The 17,153-nt window shown below is 37.0% G+C and overlaps 1 protein-coding gene across 2 annotated transcripts in view; it reads left to right on the top strand.

Moving 5' to 3' along the window:
- The window catches only part of SPDYA (speedy homolog A (Xenopus laevis)), a 35,407-nt gene that overhangs the window by 9,977 nt on the left and 8,277 nt on the right, over positions 1-17,153 (top strand). For both annotated transcript variants that reach the window (XM_021085896.1, NM_001025223.1), the window contains 3 exon segments: positions 1,285-1,370; positions 4,932-5,103; positions 16,688-16,982. In XM_021085896.1, the coding sequence (XP_020941555.1) occupies positions 1,285-1,370; positions 4,932-5,103; positions 16,688-16,982 (553 nt within the window).

Raw genomic sequence — 17,153 nt, 5'->3', positions numbered from 1 at the left:
GTCAAGAGGGAACTCCCATTCTTTTTTTTCTTTTTTCTTTTTTGTCTTTCTGGGGCAACACCCATGACACATGGAGGCTCCCAGGCTAGGGCTCTAATTGGAGCTGTTTCTGCCAGCCTACACCGTAGCCACAGGAACGTGGGATCCGTGCTGCGTCTGAGACCTACTCCACAGCTCACGGCAATGCAGGATCCCCAACCCACTGAGCGAGGCCAGTGATCGAACCCACAACCTCATGGTTACTAGTTGGATTCGTTAACCACTGAGCCACTACAGGAATTCCGGAACTCCCATTCTTATGTCTTCTAATTTGTCTCTCCAAAACTGGATTATTTTGAAGCAAATCCCAGACTTCCTAACATTTTATCCATAAATAGTTAACGATGTAGTTCTAAAAGGTGAGATATTTTTAAACATAATTATGGTGTTGCTGACACTTTTAAAAATTAATGGTTATGCCTTAATATCAAATAGCAAGTTCATGTGGAGTTTTAAGGTTGTAAATTTTACAATTTTAAGCATGTACAGAAATTAAAGTTGTTGGACAGCAGGGGGCAGTGCCTTTAAAGTAACTAACCAGGAGTACTGTATCTTGATATATTGAGTCCTCTACTGAAAGTTGCCTTGCAAACTTGGAATCACCTTTGTGGCCACACCTGTGAAGGTAGGATGAATTAAGCATTTTATGAGAGGGAAGCTAATACATCAATAATATAACTTGTTTTCGACTTGAACAGGTAGAATCTGGTATGGATCCTAATGTCAGGCTATAATACATGTATAGCCTTTATTTCCAATGAAAATAGAGCCATGTTATTAGAAGTCATTTTTAAAAGATTATTTTAAACAGTGAACATTAGTGTCTAGGGCTAATTCAAAGGGTTCAGGGAAAATTTTGTATATACACATACATCAAGCCAGTGTGGCAACATAATAACAATTGGTGAATCTAGGTGAAGGATGTACAGCTATTCACTTGATTATTATTTCAACTTCTCTATGGGTTTTAAGAGATAGAAAAAAATTGAGTTTTGGTTAAAAAAAATACTGGCAATGATAAAATTTAGGGGTTCATTCTAACTGTAATTTAGTCATAATTATCCAGAACTACTTCGCACTGCTGATATGAATTATAGAAAGCCAAAAAAATAAGGACTCAAATAAATAGGCAATTTTGTAAGAAGGATAAATGATGCTTTATGGTTTTAGCTTATAAAAATAACTATAGCAGTTTTACTTATGAAAGCAAAACATTAATATTAACTTTAACTTTTTTCCCTGTAGTATCTTTTAGCTATGACCTTTGTTTATTTCAAGAGAGCCAAATTTACTATAAACGAGCATACCAGGATAAATTTCTTTATTGCTCTGTAAGTATGCTTTCTACTAGGTGATTTTTTGGTATTTATTTATAGTATATACACTATCTTACTTAAAATAGAGGCTTTTTAAAATCAGATGTAGGGAGCTCCCATCGTGGCTCAGTGGTTAACGAATCCAACTAGGAACCGTGAGGTTGCGGGTTCCATCCCTGGCATTGCCCAGTGGGTTAAGGATCCGGCGTTGCCATAAGCTGTGGTGTAGGTCACAGACTCGACTCAGATCCCGTGTTGCTGTGGCTCTGGCGAAGGCTGGCAGCTACAGCTCCAATTAAACCCCTAGCCTGGGAACCTCCATATGCTGCGGGAGCGGCCCAAGAAAAGGCAAAAAGACAAAAATAAATAAATAAATAAAACCAGATGTATATCTTGCAATAGGCCTTCCCACTTAAAAGCTCTATTTTTTTTCTTTAATAGGATATTTTTATGTTCTTGTCACCAATCTTATTTTGCCATATGCCTAAGATTTATGCTTCAATATTCTGCTTAAGTTTTGTATTGTACTTTTTATATTTTTCATAGTTTTCCATATAAATTACCCCAATTATCCTCCTTTGGACTTAGAGATTTTTTTTAAAAGCCGGAATATTCTCTTCAAAAATTCCAGTTAATGTATAGTAAGAATCATTATTCTTGCCATTTTACATTGAAAAGCTGGTAGAAAATGCTGTAGACATCTCAATATCAAAAGCTATTCTACCAGTACCTTGGAGTTCCCATCGTGGCTCAGTGGTTAACGAATCTGACTAGGAACCATGAGGTTGCGGGTTCGATCCCTGGCCTTGCTCAGTGGATTAAGGATCCGGCATTGCCGTGAGCTGTGGTGTAGGTTGCAGGTGCGGCTTGGATCCCACGTTGCTGTGGCTCTGGTCTAGGCTGGCAGCTACAGCTCCGATTAGCCCCCTAGCCTGGGAACCTCCATATGCCGTGGGAGCAGCCCAAGAAATGGCAAAAAAGACAAAAAAAAAAAAAAAAAAAAAAAAAAGCTATTCTACCAGTACCTGGATATAATGTTTCAGTATAGAATATATGACTATTAATTTTAAGTACTTAACTAGGGAAATACATATATGTTTAAGTTGAATAACTCAACAGCCATTAGCACTGAAAAAGTCTGTTCAATTCAGAATCAAAGTGATTCCAAAAATAGAATTAGAAGAAATTGATCTCTCCATATACTCAGAGGACGCATTTCTCCATTCATAGGAAGAAATGAGCTCAGTATAAAATTTGGTGATGATAAATTGGGAAAATAATATTATCTAATACTGAGTATCATGTACAAGGCACCACAAAAATGTTTTCTGTAAGCTCATATAAACTTTCCTATGAGATACATTTTTAAATTTATCTCCATTTTACAGATGGGGAAACTGAGACTTAGGAAGATTACTTTCCAAGATCACAAAAGCTAGTAAGCTGCAGAGCTGGGGCACAGATTCAGACATGACTTGCCAATAGCCAATTCAGTCATTGACCACTAAGCTATATTACTGTTTATGTGTCTCTTGATAGTTACTATATCTGTGTGTTGATGCAATATCTATTTTGTAGGTTTTTTTCTCATATGAAAATTAAAAACAAACCAAGAGACACTTTATTTAAACCTTACCAAGTGCCTGAAATTGGATTTGACCCTTTTTGTAAAGTTATTACCAGCAAAGTACTATGTTAGCTTACACTGTGTCATAGCTTGTGAGGTTGTGTTGCATTATAAGCTCCATATTAAAAATAACATGAACTATAACTTCCATTTTTATATCTAATCATACGTTTGTTACAGCCTCACTAAGTAGTTCTCATTAAAGGAGTTCTCACTGTGACACAGCAGGTTAAGGATCTGGTGCTGTTGCTACAGTGGCTAAGATCACTGCTGAGGCACAGGTTCAGTCCCCAGCCCAGTGCAGTGGGTTAAGGATCTGGCATTGTGGTAGCTGTGGCATAGATTGCAGTTGTGGCTCAGATTCATTCCCTGGCCTAGGAGCTTCCATATGCCACAGGTATAGCCAGAAAAAAAAAAAAAAGTTTTCATTAAATATTTTCTCAGCTATAGTTATAACAAGTTATTTTCCTTTCTGTATATACTTATAACACTAAATTTCTGTTATCATTCTTCTTTATTCTCTTTTGCTTATGTATTTGTTTTATACTTGTCTTTTCATCTTGACTGTAGGCTCCTTAAAGGAATTTGTATCTTTTTTTTTTTTGCATCTTTCAGTGGCTAACGTATATATAGAAGGTTCTTAATTCTTTATTTGAATAAATTTAATTAACCCTATGCAAAAGAAAAATTTTTTTTTCTTTTTAGGGCTGCACTCACGGCATATGGAGGTTCCCAGGCCAGGTGTCAAATCGGAGCTGTAGCCACTGGCCTATATCACACCCACAGCAACACAGGATCCCGGCCATGTCTGTGACCTACACCACAGCCCATGGCAACACTGGATCCTTAACCCACTGAGCGAAGCCAGGGATCAAACCCGCAACCTGATGGTTAATAGTGGGATTCACTTCCACTGTGTCAGAATGGGAACTCCGCAAAAGAAATTTTGATGTGTTTGGTATAATTTTCTTCATTTTTTATGCATTGGAGTTCATCGAGCTTCTTTGTGAGTTTATAGTTTTTGTCAAATTTTGAAAATCTTCAGTCACTATTTCTTCAAATGTTTTTTCTGTCCACTATCCACCCTTAGGGTTTCCAGTTTATCTCACAGTTTATTGATGCTCTTTATTTCTGTTTCTTTTGTTCTGTGTATTTCACTGTGAATAGTTTATATTGCTATGTCTTCAATGCACAAATCTTTTCTTCTGCAAAATTTAATCTGCTGTTAACCCCACTCAGTGTATTTTTCATTGTACACATAGTTTCATCTCTAGAAATGATGAAACATATCTCAATGTGTCTGCTTATCTTTTGGAACATCTGGAATAATCATAACTGTTTTAGCGTCCTTGTCTGTTACTTCTACCATGTGTGTCAGTTTTGATTGACTGATAATTCTTCTTATTATCTGTTGTATTTTCCTGCTTTTATACATGCCTGATTCTCCTCAGATATTTGAAAGACCATGAGAAAAGATTTGAGGGAACACAGTGCCTAACATTCATTCAGGGCTGGAAATAGTTCCTGTTCCTACCAGCCAGACTGAAAAAAAAAACCAAACAAAAAAACTTATAATTCACATTGAGTAATTCAGTACTAAGTACTCAGAAACGTCCTGCCTTAGTTGAGAGTAATTAGCCCCAGACTGAATATTGCTCCAGATCCTCCTCCTAACAAATCATGAAAGCAAGACTTGAAAGAATCAGACTGGTTTCCAAATAACTACATGCTAGAACAAATCTCAAGATTTATAGGAATATAAAAATATCCAGAAATCAACAAGGTAAAATCCACTGTATCTGTTTTGATCTATGTTTCTTTAATTATATACAGGTTGAACATCTTTTATGTGTTTATAAGAAATTTGGTGTATGTGTGTTTGTGTGTGCGTGATTGTCGGTTCCTGTCCTTTATCCATTTCTTTTTTGAGTTTTTGTCTTCTTTGTTAGGTATCTGGCTAATACAGTTGAAGAAGATGAAGAAGAATCCAAATATGAAATTTTTCCATGGGCTTTAGGGAAAAACTGGAGAAAATTATTCCCTGATTTCTTAAAGTTAAGGGACCAACTCTGGGATAGAATTGACTATAGAGCTATTGTAAGCAGGCGATGCTGTGAGGAGGTAAGATTTTTAAATACTTTATATGTGTAATCTCTGTCTTCTCTTTATGTAATTTTCCTTGTCTTGTTTTTTAATTTGTTTCTAATGTTTCTTTTTTTGTGTACAAAGGGTTAAACCATTAACCTGATGATCCCATGAATATAACTTGTGTACTACAGTGTTGTTTTAATTTTCTACTACAATAATTAAAAATTGTCATTTCTGTTTTTCAGAGCAGCTAATTCCATAGTAAATATTTCTATTTTAGTGTATTTTTATATTCCAAAAGATCACCAATACATTGGGAAAGAATAATGTGCACATTCCAAATACTTCATTGTAATAACACTGGACCTGAACATTCCATTAACTATCAAAATTTCAAGTACCCAAAGTTAAAATGTGAACTACTTAGTATAAAATTTAAATAAATTTAAAGAAGTTTTAAAACTATACCTCTTTTCACATAGAATACATAAAGTAAGTTTCCTTAAAGCCAGAATCTGTTACTATAAAGCAGAAAGATGCTAAAAATTAGTTATTTTTCTAATATTCTGGTTTTCAATGAAGATAGTTAATGTTTCAAACTAAAAAATTTTGGAGTAGAAAATTAAATAGGGAGTTCCTGTTGTGGCACAGCAGAAATGAATCTAGCTGGAACCATGAGGTTGCAGGTTCGATCCCTGGCCTCACTCAGTGGGTTAAGGATCAGGCGTTGCCATGAGCTGTGGTGTAGGTCGCAGACGTGGCTTGGTGCTGGTGTTGCTGTGGCTGTGGTGTAGGCCGGCAGCTGTAGCTCTGATTGGAACCCTAGCCTTGGAACCTCTGTATGCTATGGGTGTGGTCCTAAAGACAAAAACAAAAATAAATAGAAGGTATTGATCACTGTAAACTAGTACTAGTTCAGAAAAGTTTGGTAAATTGGGGCTAGATAATTCTGTAATTAAATTAAGTCATATCCAGTAAAATGACTACAGGCTAAAGGAGCTTATTGATGAATTACTGTCAAACCTGAGGAAAAACTTTAGAGGTGTGTCACAGAACTCTACCCAGACTGAACCTTGTTAATTATGTGTATTAATGAGTTGAAGATATAGCAGTTATGCATGTTTATAGATTAAATTAGGATTGTTGAATTTTGGAGGAAATGCAAGGATTCAGAAGTAACCTAGAATCCTGTACGTCAGCCAAGTCTTTGCAAGATTAAGTTCAGTAGAAAAATATGAAATGTTGGGTACTCTCCCCCCAAATTAATGGATCTTCATTAAGGGATTGAAAGGACTCATTCCAATTATAGGGCATTAAAAAAGTCCTGTCTTATTCTTTTTTGTCACTACCTCCCCAGATCAGGAGTGAGTAATTTGTGCACCTATTGCCATCCTTATTTGAACATTCCGATTTTTGTCTAAGTAAATGCTTCAAGCCCCATGGAACACTCAGCTAACTGCATGGAGGGGACACTGGAGACAAGAGGCCCAGATAGGCAATGCTTACCTCATGGCTGACTGCCCACCTACTCTTAAGAGGCAGTGACTAGCACTCTAACTGCAACAACTTTAATTTACTCCATTGGACTGGAATTTCCTCAGTGGCTGGCACCAGTCTGTTAAAGAGCCAGCGAATTGGGTGGCTTAATGATGTAAGTGCAAAAGATTACAAAATTTTAGACACCTGGAAAGCCAGTTGCGTAGTGGGATTTACAGAAAAGTTTAGTCTCTCGAGGCTTTAACACTGAGAACCAGCAGATCTCTCCCCTAATTCTAGATCTATATGCCCAATTTCCTTTTTATATTGCATTATCTAATAGATACCTCAAACTTAACATGCTGAAAATTGAGTTTCTGACTCTCCTACATAGACCTCCATACTTGTTCCTCCTGCAACCTTCCACATGTTAATAACTGGGTAACTTCATCATTCTAGTTGTTCAGACCAAAAAACTGTGACCCTAGACTTATTTTTTTCACATCTATACCTTAAAGAAAGCAAGCATCCTACCATTTTTCACCACCTCCACCACTAAACCCTGCTTTGTCATCTCTTGCCTCAATATTGTAATAACTTTCCAAGTAGTGCCCCTTTTGATCTTTCTTCCCTACAGTCTTTTCTTCATAGCAGCCAGAGTTAATCTTTTAGAAACTCAAATCATGTCTTTTCTACTCAGAAGCATCCAAAGGCTTCTCATCTCACACAGGGTAAAAGGCAGAGTCCTTATCATGGCTTTACATACATGGTCTGCCAACTCTCCTCTCTTATATTTTTCATTTTATCTCCCATCTTTGTTCACTCCACTCCAGCTATGCTGGCCTCCTTGTAATTACTCAGACAGACCAAAGGCACTCCCACCTCAGGGTCTTTGCATTTGCCATTCCTCTTACCTGGATTGCTTTCCCCCTGATATTAGTATGCTTCATGTCCTAACTTCTTTCAGGACTCTGCTTAAATGTCACCTTGGAGAAACTTTTCTTACCACCCTTGAGTAATATCTCAATGGAATAAAAATTGAAGAGTCCATAAATAAGTCCTCACATTTATGTTCAATTGAGTTTTGGCAAGAGCTAAGAAAATACAATGGGGAATAGGTGTTTTTTAAACAAATTGTGCCCAAACAACTGGATGTCCATGTGCAAAAGAATGCACTTGGACCCGTACTCCATGTTATATATAAAAACTAACTCAAAATGGATCAAGACCTAAAACTTAAGAGCCAGAAACTGTAAAATTCTTAAAACATAAGGGTTATGACTTTGGATTAGGTTTCTTAGAAATAATGCCAGAAGCACAAGTAACAATAGAAAATATAGATAAAATGGACATCATCAAATTTCAAAACTGTTCTTTAAAGGATACCATTAAGAAAGTGAAGAGAGGAGTTCCTGTTGTGGTGCAGTGGTTAACGAATCCGACTAGGAACCGTGAGGTTGTGCGTTCGATCACTGGCCTTGCTCAATGGGTTAGGGATCTGATGTTGCCGTGAGCTGTGGTGTAGGTTGCAGGTGCGGCTTGGATCCTGCATTGCTGTTGCTCTGGCGTAGGCCGGTGGCTACAGCTCCAATTAGACCCCTAGCCTGGGAACCTCCATGTGCCGTGGGAGCAGCCCTAGAAAAGGCAAAAAAAAGAAAAAAAAAAGAAAGTGAAGAGAAACCCACAAACTAGGAGAATATTTTTGTAAATCATCTACCTTATAAGGGACTTGTATCTACCTGTTGTGTAGCGCAGAGAACTATATCCAATCACTTGTGATAGAACATGATGGAAGATAATATGAGAAAAAGAATGCATATATATGTATGACTGAGCATTGGGAACTATATCCAATCATTTGCGATAGAACATGATGGAAGATAATACAAGAAAAAGAATGTGACTGGGTCACTTTGCTGTATAGCAGAAGTTGACAGAACATTGTAAATCAACTATAATAATTTTTAATGTAAGGAAATATAAAATACATAAAGAGCTTTTACAACTCAGGTAATAGACAACACAATTTTTTAAGACCAAAGGATCTGAATATGCATTTCTTCAAAAAATATATACAAATAGGCAAAATCAGCTCAAAAGAAACATCATTAGCCATCAGAAAAATGCAAAATCAAAACCACAAGGAGATATCACTTTATACCCAGGAGGATGGCTGTAATTGTTTAAAAAGACAGTATAACAAGTATTGGCAAGGATGCGGAGAAACTGGACCCTTCATACACTTCTGGTGGAAATGTAAAACAATGTAGTTGCTTCAGAAAACAGTTTGGCAGTTCTTCAAATGGTAAACAGAGTTACCATATTACCTAGAAGTCCTAGTTTTATACCCAAAGGAAATGAAAACTGTGTCCACACAAAAACCTGTATATGAATGTTCATAGCCTTATTCATAATAGTCAAGGCAGTAGTTGTGCAAACAACCCAAATGTCCATCAGCTAATGAATGGATAGACAGAATAGCCATACAATGATACATGACTTGGCAATTCAAATGAATGAAGTACTGATACATGGATGAACCCTGAAAACATTATGCTAAGTGAAAGAAGCCAGTCATAAAGGACCACATGTTGTATGGTTCCATTTATATCAAGTGTGAAGAATATCCAAAGAGACAGAAAGTAGTTGCCTGGGACTCCAGGGAAGGAGGACTGGAGTATGACTGCTCTCTCTATGGTGATAAAAATGTTTTCAAATTGACTGGGGAGTTCCCTGGTGTCTCAGCGACTTAAGGATCCAGCGTTGTCACTGCTGTAGCTCGGGTCACTGTTGTGGCGTAAGTTCAATCCCTGACCTGGGAACTTGTGCATGCCACAGGCACAGCCAAAAAAATAAAACAATAAAGTAAAATAAAATTGACTTTAGTAATGATTGTGCAACCCCCAAAATACCAAAAGCCATTAAATTGTATACTGTAAATGGGTGAATTTTATGGTATTTGAGTTATACTCAATAAAGCTGTTAAAATAACAAGTACTACATCCCACTATTACTCTGTACTTTTCCTAGTTTTCTTTGTAGCACTTAAAACACTATATAATATAGTCTATTTTACTTGTCTTGCTAATGTCTATTTCCCCCTACTAGAATGTAAATTCCAGAAAGGTCTTTATATTGTGTTTATTGCATCTGCATTGTCTAGAACAGTGCCTGACTTGTAGTAGGTACTCAGTAAATATCACTGACTGACAAAATGAACTTAAAACTTCTGATTCTTTTTTATAGCTTCATATCTATGGAAAAAAACAAGGATCTACTGTATAGCCAGGGAACTATATTCAATATCTTGTAATAACCTATAATAGAAAAGAATCTGAAAAACAATATAAAATTGAATCACTTTATGCCTGGAATATTGTTAATCAACTATGCTTCAATAAAAAATAAAATTAAAATTAAAAAACAAGCAAAACTATAAAACAGTTATTCACTGAGCTCCCTTTGCACTGCCCCTTATCCAGATATCCAGATAGGTAAGTTTTTTTTCCCCTCCTTTGGTTGTTCAAATCAGGTACATTTGAATCATGTTGGTATATAGAAAACTAAATTATCTAGTAGATTTTATCCTGCTCTCTCTCAAGTATTCATTTATGAGTAAGACTCCAAGTTCAGCGTTGTGGAAGTTTATTATAGAAAAGTATTACATCACACTTGTCCTGAAGTTTGCTTCATTATAGTAGCAAGACCTGCTGTTAGAAAGTTAGTGCTGGAGTTCCTGTTGTGGTGCAGTGGTTAACAAATCCGACTAGGAACCATGAGGTTGCGGGTTCGATCCCTGGCCTTGCTCAGTGGGTTAAGGGTCTAGTGTTGCCGTGAACTGTGGTGTAGGTTGCAGACTCAGCTCGGATCCCACGTTGCTGTGGCTCTGGTGTATGCCAGCATCTACAGCTCCGATTAGACCCCTAGCCTGGGAATCTCCATATGCCACCGGAGCAGCTCTAGAAAAGGCGAAAAGACAGGAAAAAAAAAAAAAAAGTTAATGCCAACCCATTTTTCAGTCACGTATCCTAAAATAAACTTATGATAGTAGCTGGAAACTAGCTTACCATAATTATACATTTGCATTTTGCCTTACAAATTTATATTTTCATATAAATTAATTTCTTAATATTTCCCTTGTGGTGCAGCAGGTTAAGTATCTGTGGACACTGCAGTGGTCTGGGTCACAGCTGTGCTGTGGGTTTGATCCCTGGCCTAGGAACTTACACATACCTCAGACATAGCCCCCCCCCAAAAAAAATTATCTTCTTATCCTCACAAAAATACCTATGAGGGTTGTAGCATTCTCATTTTATAGCTGATGAAACTGAGGACCAAGGAGGTTGAGATTTACCAAGATGATACATCAATTAAGTGGCAGAGCCAGAACTTGACTTCACATCTAATGGCTTCCCAGTGTTCTGTTTTCTCTGACACCTATCCTCCATTTCTCAAGTTGATTAGTTTAGAAAATGTGTTTATATACAAATGTATGTTGCTTTTACCCCAAGACAACAACAACAAAATACATATATATACACAGAGACCCCATTCTTGAAAGGCACATGCAGGCTTTCATGTGCTCTGCATCCCAGGGCAAAGCAGAGATTCCATAGGAATCTGGGTGAGGCCTGCCTGTTGTTCTTAGAGGATCTCCTGGGAACGCAGGGTGACTGTGGCTCATTGTGTGGGAAGGACTTTGGGGGCAAAGATCTCAGGAATAATCATCAGCCTGTGTTACTCTAGAGGTGGCCATTTTGGAAAAATCTGGCTCTACCCATGAGGGCTGAGAAGCTCCAGGCCAAACAATAATCCAGGTGGGATCACAGTCTCAACCATCAGCAAAGAGGCTGCCTAAAGGCCACCCCCAAACACATAGCCACCTCTAATCTCAACCCAGAGACAAAGCCCCAACAACCAGAGGGGTAAGAATCAGCTCTGCCTACCAGTGGGCAGGCACCAGTCCCTTCCATCAGGAAGCCTACAGCAAGCCCCTGTAACACCTTCAGCCACAAGGGGGTGGACATCAGAAGCAAGACAGGTCACAACTCTATTGTCTGCAAAAAGGACATCACACCAAAAATCTATGCAAAATGAAAAGGCAGAGAATTATATATAACTCAGGGAAGGGAGCAAGAAAACAAAAACAGCTAAGTGACCTGGACATTATCAACCTCCATGAAAAAGACTTTAGACTGATGATAATGAAGATGATTCAAGATATTAGAAATAAACTGGAGGCAAAGATTGATAAATTACAAGAAATATTGAGCAAAGAAATACAAGATTTAAGGATTAAACAAGGAGAGATGCAAAATAGAATAACTGAAATAAATTCTTTAGAAGCAACCAACAGCAGAATACAGGAGACAGAATAAGTGAAGTGGAGAACAGACTAGTGGAAATTATTGATGTGGGACAGAAAAGAGAAAAAAGATTGAAAAGAAATGAAAATAGTCTAAGAGAATTCTGGGACAATGTTAAACACACCAACATCTGTATTATAGGGGTGCCAGAATGAAAAGAGAGAAAGAAAGGGCCAGAGAAAATATTTGAAGAGATAACAGCCAAAAACTTCCCTAACATGGGAAAGGAACCACTCCCTCAAATCCAGGAAGCACTCCCTCAAATCCAGAAGTACCATATAAAATAAACCCAGGGAGGAACATCCCAAGACACATATTAATAAAATCGAGCAAAATTAAAGACAACAAGAAAATATTGAAAGCACCTAGAAGAAAAGAAATTAACATCATAAAAGGCAACACCAATAACGTTATGGGCAGATTTTTCAGCACCAACTCTGCAGGCCAGAAGAGAGTGGCATGATATACTTATGAAAGGAAAAAATTCTCCAAACCAAGATTACTTTACCTAGCAAAGCTGTCATTCAGATTTGAAGGAGAAATCAAAAGCTTTACAGACAAGAAAAAGCTAAGAGAATTCAGCACTACTAAACCAGCTTTACAACAAATACTAAAGGAACTTCTCTAGGTGGAAAAGAAAAGGCCACAACCAGAAACAAAAATATCTCAAATGACAAGTTCACCAGTAAAGGCATACACACAGTAAAGGTAGGAAAACATCCACCCACAAATATGCTACCAAAATCAGAAATCCTGAGAAGAAGGGGGTACAAATGAAGGACCTTGGAGATGCACTTGCAATTAAGAGAACAGAAACTTTAAAAAATCGTGTGTGTGTGTGTGTGTGTGTGTGTGTGTGTGTGTGTGTGTGTGTGTGTATTCCTGTATTAAAACTTCAGGGTAACTGCAAACCAAAAAGCCACAATAGATACACACACAAATAAGAAAAAGCAACTCAAATGCAACACTAAAGATAGTCATCAAACCACCAAGAGAAGAGAACAAGAGAAGAAGGGAAGAAAAAAGAGCAACAAAAACAAATCCAGAACCGTTACTAATAAAATGGCAATAAGAACATACATATCAATAATTACCTTAAATGGACGAAATCCCCTCACCAAAAGACATAGGCTGGATAAATGGATAACAAAACAAGACCCATATATGTACTGTCTTCAAGAGACCCACTTCAGTTCTAGGGACACGTAAAAATTGAAAGTGAGAGAATGGAAGAAAATATTCCATGCAAACAGGAATCAAAAGAAAGCTGGAGTAGCAATACTTATTTAAGACAAAATAGACCTTAAAATAAAGAATAGTATAAGAGACAAAGGACATTACATAATGATCAAAGGATCAATCAAAGAGGAATATAAAACAATTGTAAATATATATGCACCCAATATAGGATAACCTCAATATATAAGGCAACTGCTCACAACCTTAAAAGGAGAAATTGACAATAACACAATAATAGTGGGGGCCTTTAACACCCCACTTACAGCAATGGACAGATCTTCCAGACAGAAAATCAACAAGGAAACACAGGACTTAAATGACACATTAGATCAGATGGATTTAATAGATTTTTATAGAACATTCCATCCAGAAGCAGCACACAGAACACATTTTTCTTGAATGCACACAGAACATTCTCTAGCATTTATCACATTCTGGGTCACAAATCAAGCCTTGGTAACATTAAGAAAATTGAAATCGTATCAAGCATCTTTTCTAACCACAACACTATATGAATGGAAATCACTATATGAAGGAAAAAAAAAACTGCAAAAAACACAAAGCTGTGGAGACTAAACATGCTACTGAACAACCAATGGATCACTGAAGACATGAAAGAAGAAATTTTAAAGTGCCTAGAAGCAAATGACAACAAAGAGACAACACTCCAAGAGCTATGGGATGCAGCAAAAGCAGTTCTAAGAGGAAATTAGAGCAATATAAGCCTACATCTATCATCAAGAAATATTTAATGACTGCACAGAATTGTGGAGAAGGCATTTGAGAGGGAGGTGTATGAGGGACTATTCTGGTTCGGAGGGGGCTTTCAGAACAGGTTACATGAACTAAAAGATATATCTGAGTGCTAACGTGTATATGCTGAATCCTAATATAGCATTAACAATATAACAAAATCTGAAATCTGGAATTTCTAGAAAAGCGGGACTTAGACTGGGCATTGAAGGAAAAGCAATACTAAGACAAATAAAGGGAAAAGACACAGAAAATAAAGATATAGAAATGTTGAGGGAAAATAGTAGATAAATATAAAGGAATAAGAAAATTTGATATTCTACTTCCTCACCTTGGGTATCTTTGAACCTAATTTTACATTGTCATAGAAATGCATATATTTAGAGTTAACATCTTTTTTTTTTTTTTTTTTTGGTTTTTTAGGGCCACCCCTGCAGCATATGGAAATTCCAGGGCTAGGGGTGGAAGTGGAACTGCAGCTGCTGGCCTACGTCACAGCCTCAGGAATGAGGGATCCCAGCCATGTCTGCAACCTACACCACAGCTCATGGCAATGCTGGATCCTTAACCTACTGAGTGAGGCCAGGGATTGAACCTGAGTCCTCATGGATGCTAGTCGGGTTTGTTACTGCTGAGCCATAATGGAAACTCCTAGAGTTAACACCTTTATTTATTTCTGTCTTTTAAAAGATATATAATCTTATTACATGTCTTTCGTCAAAAACTTTTTTGAAGGATTTAAGAAGATTTGTAAATTCAATACTTTAGAAATTATCATAACCAGTATTCCCTATGCATTATTTTGTGGGAGCCCCAATAACCCCATTTTCTCAGGGAATTGGGGGGGGTTGTATTTTTTAATTAAAGTATAGCTGATTTACAATGTTCTGCCAATTTCTGCTATACAGCAAAGTGACCCAGTCATACATATATACACATCATTTTTTAATGTTATCTTCCATCATGGTCTATCCCAGGAGTTTGGATCTATTTCCCTGTGCTATACAGTAGGACCTTATTGTCTATCCATTCTAAATGTAACAGTTTGCATCTGCTAACTTCAAATTCCCAGTCCATCCCACTCCCTCCCACCTCCCCCTTGGCAACCATAAGTCTGTTCTCTATGTCTGAGTCTGCTTCTGTTTTATAGATAGGTTCGTTTGTGCCACATTTTGGATTCTACATATAAGTGATATCATATGGTATTTGTCTTTCTCTTTCTGACTTACTTAGAATGATAATCTCTAGTTGCATCCATGTTGTTGCAAATGGCATTATTTTCTTTCTTATGGCTGAGTAGTAAGGGGAAACTGGTTTTAATCTGGGATTTCTAAGGTTTTCATTCTTAACATCAAAAACCTTCTTTCTTCTTTTTTTCCAAACAAAATTTTACACACAATCCCCCAAATTAGGGTTCTCCGCCTGCTCTGTCTTCCCTTAGCCCCTCCTGGGACCCCTACTGTCTGTGAAACCTAGGGCTCCTCAACAAAGTTTGAAAATTAATGGTCTGGGCAATTAATAAAGCACTGTCTAGCTCTCAAATTCTACAGTTCTCATTTACCTTGGGTCATTGATAAGTGCAACTAAACATTTTTCTTAGAAGTAACATTTAACATTCTATTTAGAAGTTTTAGACACCTGTGAGATCAGCAGGTAGGTACACTTCCCTAGTTTGTCTTCTTAAATGGCTATCATTTGCCAGATGTTTATTATATGATAAAAACTTTACATATATTTAACCTTCAGGGATGTCCTATGAGGCAGAGAGTACCCCCCAGTTTTAGATATAAAGAAATCGAGGCTCAGAAAGTTTAAGTAACTTGTACAGCATCATACAACTAGCAAGTGGCAGAGCCAGAATAAGAAACTAAGTCTATCCTGATTCTAAAGGCAGTTTTATCTAACACTAGAGAACAATGGCTGAAATGTAGTGGGGAACTTAAGTACTTTCTAAATAATTCCTCATCTAATCCTTGTAACAACTCTCTAAAATAGACACAATTATTCTGTCCATACTACAGATGAGAAAACAGGAACAGAGAGGTTAAACAATTTACCTATGTTCTTATTCACTGTATTTCTTGCCACAATTGCAAACATTTTATAATTAGCCTAACATATATAGCTGGAAACTTCAATTAAATGTATTATTTTCAACCCAATACATTCCAAAGTTAAAAATGATGTATTGTTTTGGGCTAACTGTATTATCTTTCCCAGACTTAGAACGTCCAGAATTGAAAGACTTGGAAAGTTGCTTCAGTTCTATTTTCTGTTTGAAATAATTTAAACACTTTGTCAGTTATTATCTTAAGGATCCAAGCAATGAATATATAAGTAATACTGTCTTATCTGGAGATGCTTTTTTTTTAAACATCAGTGACAAATTTTTAGATCTATTTTAGAGATAGCTATTCTTGAGTTACAATTTTTGTACTTAATTTTACTAAATTTTATAATTCTGGGAGTTCTCATTGTAGCTCAGTGGAAAGGAATCCAACTAGCATCCATGAGGATGTGGGTTCAATCCCTGGCCTCACTCAGTCAGTTAAGGATCTGGCATTGCCATGAGCTATGTTGTAGGTCACAGTCAGGGCTCGGATCTGGTGTTGCTGTGGCTGTGGCGCAGGCTGGCAGCTATAGCTCCGATTCAACTTCCATATGCTGTGGATGCTGCCCTAAAAAAAAAGAAAAAAAAAGAAAGAAAAGAAAAGAAAGAAAGAAAGAAAGAAAAAGAAAAGAAAATTCTGTTAAAAATTCTAAAAGAAAGCTTTCCACTTTAGGTTATGGCCATTGCTCCAACGCATTATATATGGCAACGAGAACGCTCTGTGCATCACAGTGGAGCTGTTAGAAACTACAACAGAGATGAAGTTCAATTGCCCCGGGGACCTAGTGCCACGCCAGTAGATTGTTCACTCTGTGGTAAAAAAGGAAGATATGTTAGACTGGGATTGTCTTCATCATCTTCATCCAGCGATACAGTAGAGGTGGTGGAGAAACAGTCTCAAGAATCACACAATTCATTCTCAATGGACATAATAGTTGATCCTTCTCAAGCTTATAGCTATCCTCAAGGTATGATTTAGCAATATGCCAGATTTATGCAAATTATTAGTCCAATTCATCTGTTGACCTGTATGTAGTCAGTCCTGATAGGCAGGGGTACATAATAATTTATATATTACAACCATATGAGTTATATTAGTATTGAAAGTATTCCCCTTTCCAGTTACTACTTTTTGCCTT

The sequence above is a fragment of the Sus scrofa genome, chromosome 3 (genome assembly GCF_000003025.6).
Source record: "Sus scrofa isolate TJ Tabasco breed Duroc chromosome 3, Sscrofa11.1, whole genome shotgun sequence".
NCBI lineage: Eukaryota > Metazoa > Chordata > Mammalia > Artiodactyla > Suidae > Sus > Sus scrofa.
Note: the sequence above shows the minus strand (reverse complement) of the source record. Positions and strands in the feature narration are given on the sequence as shown.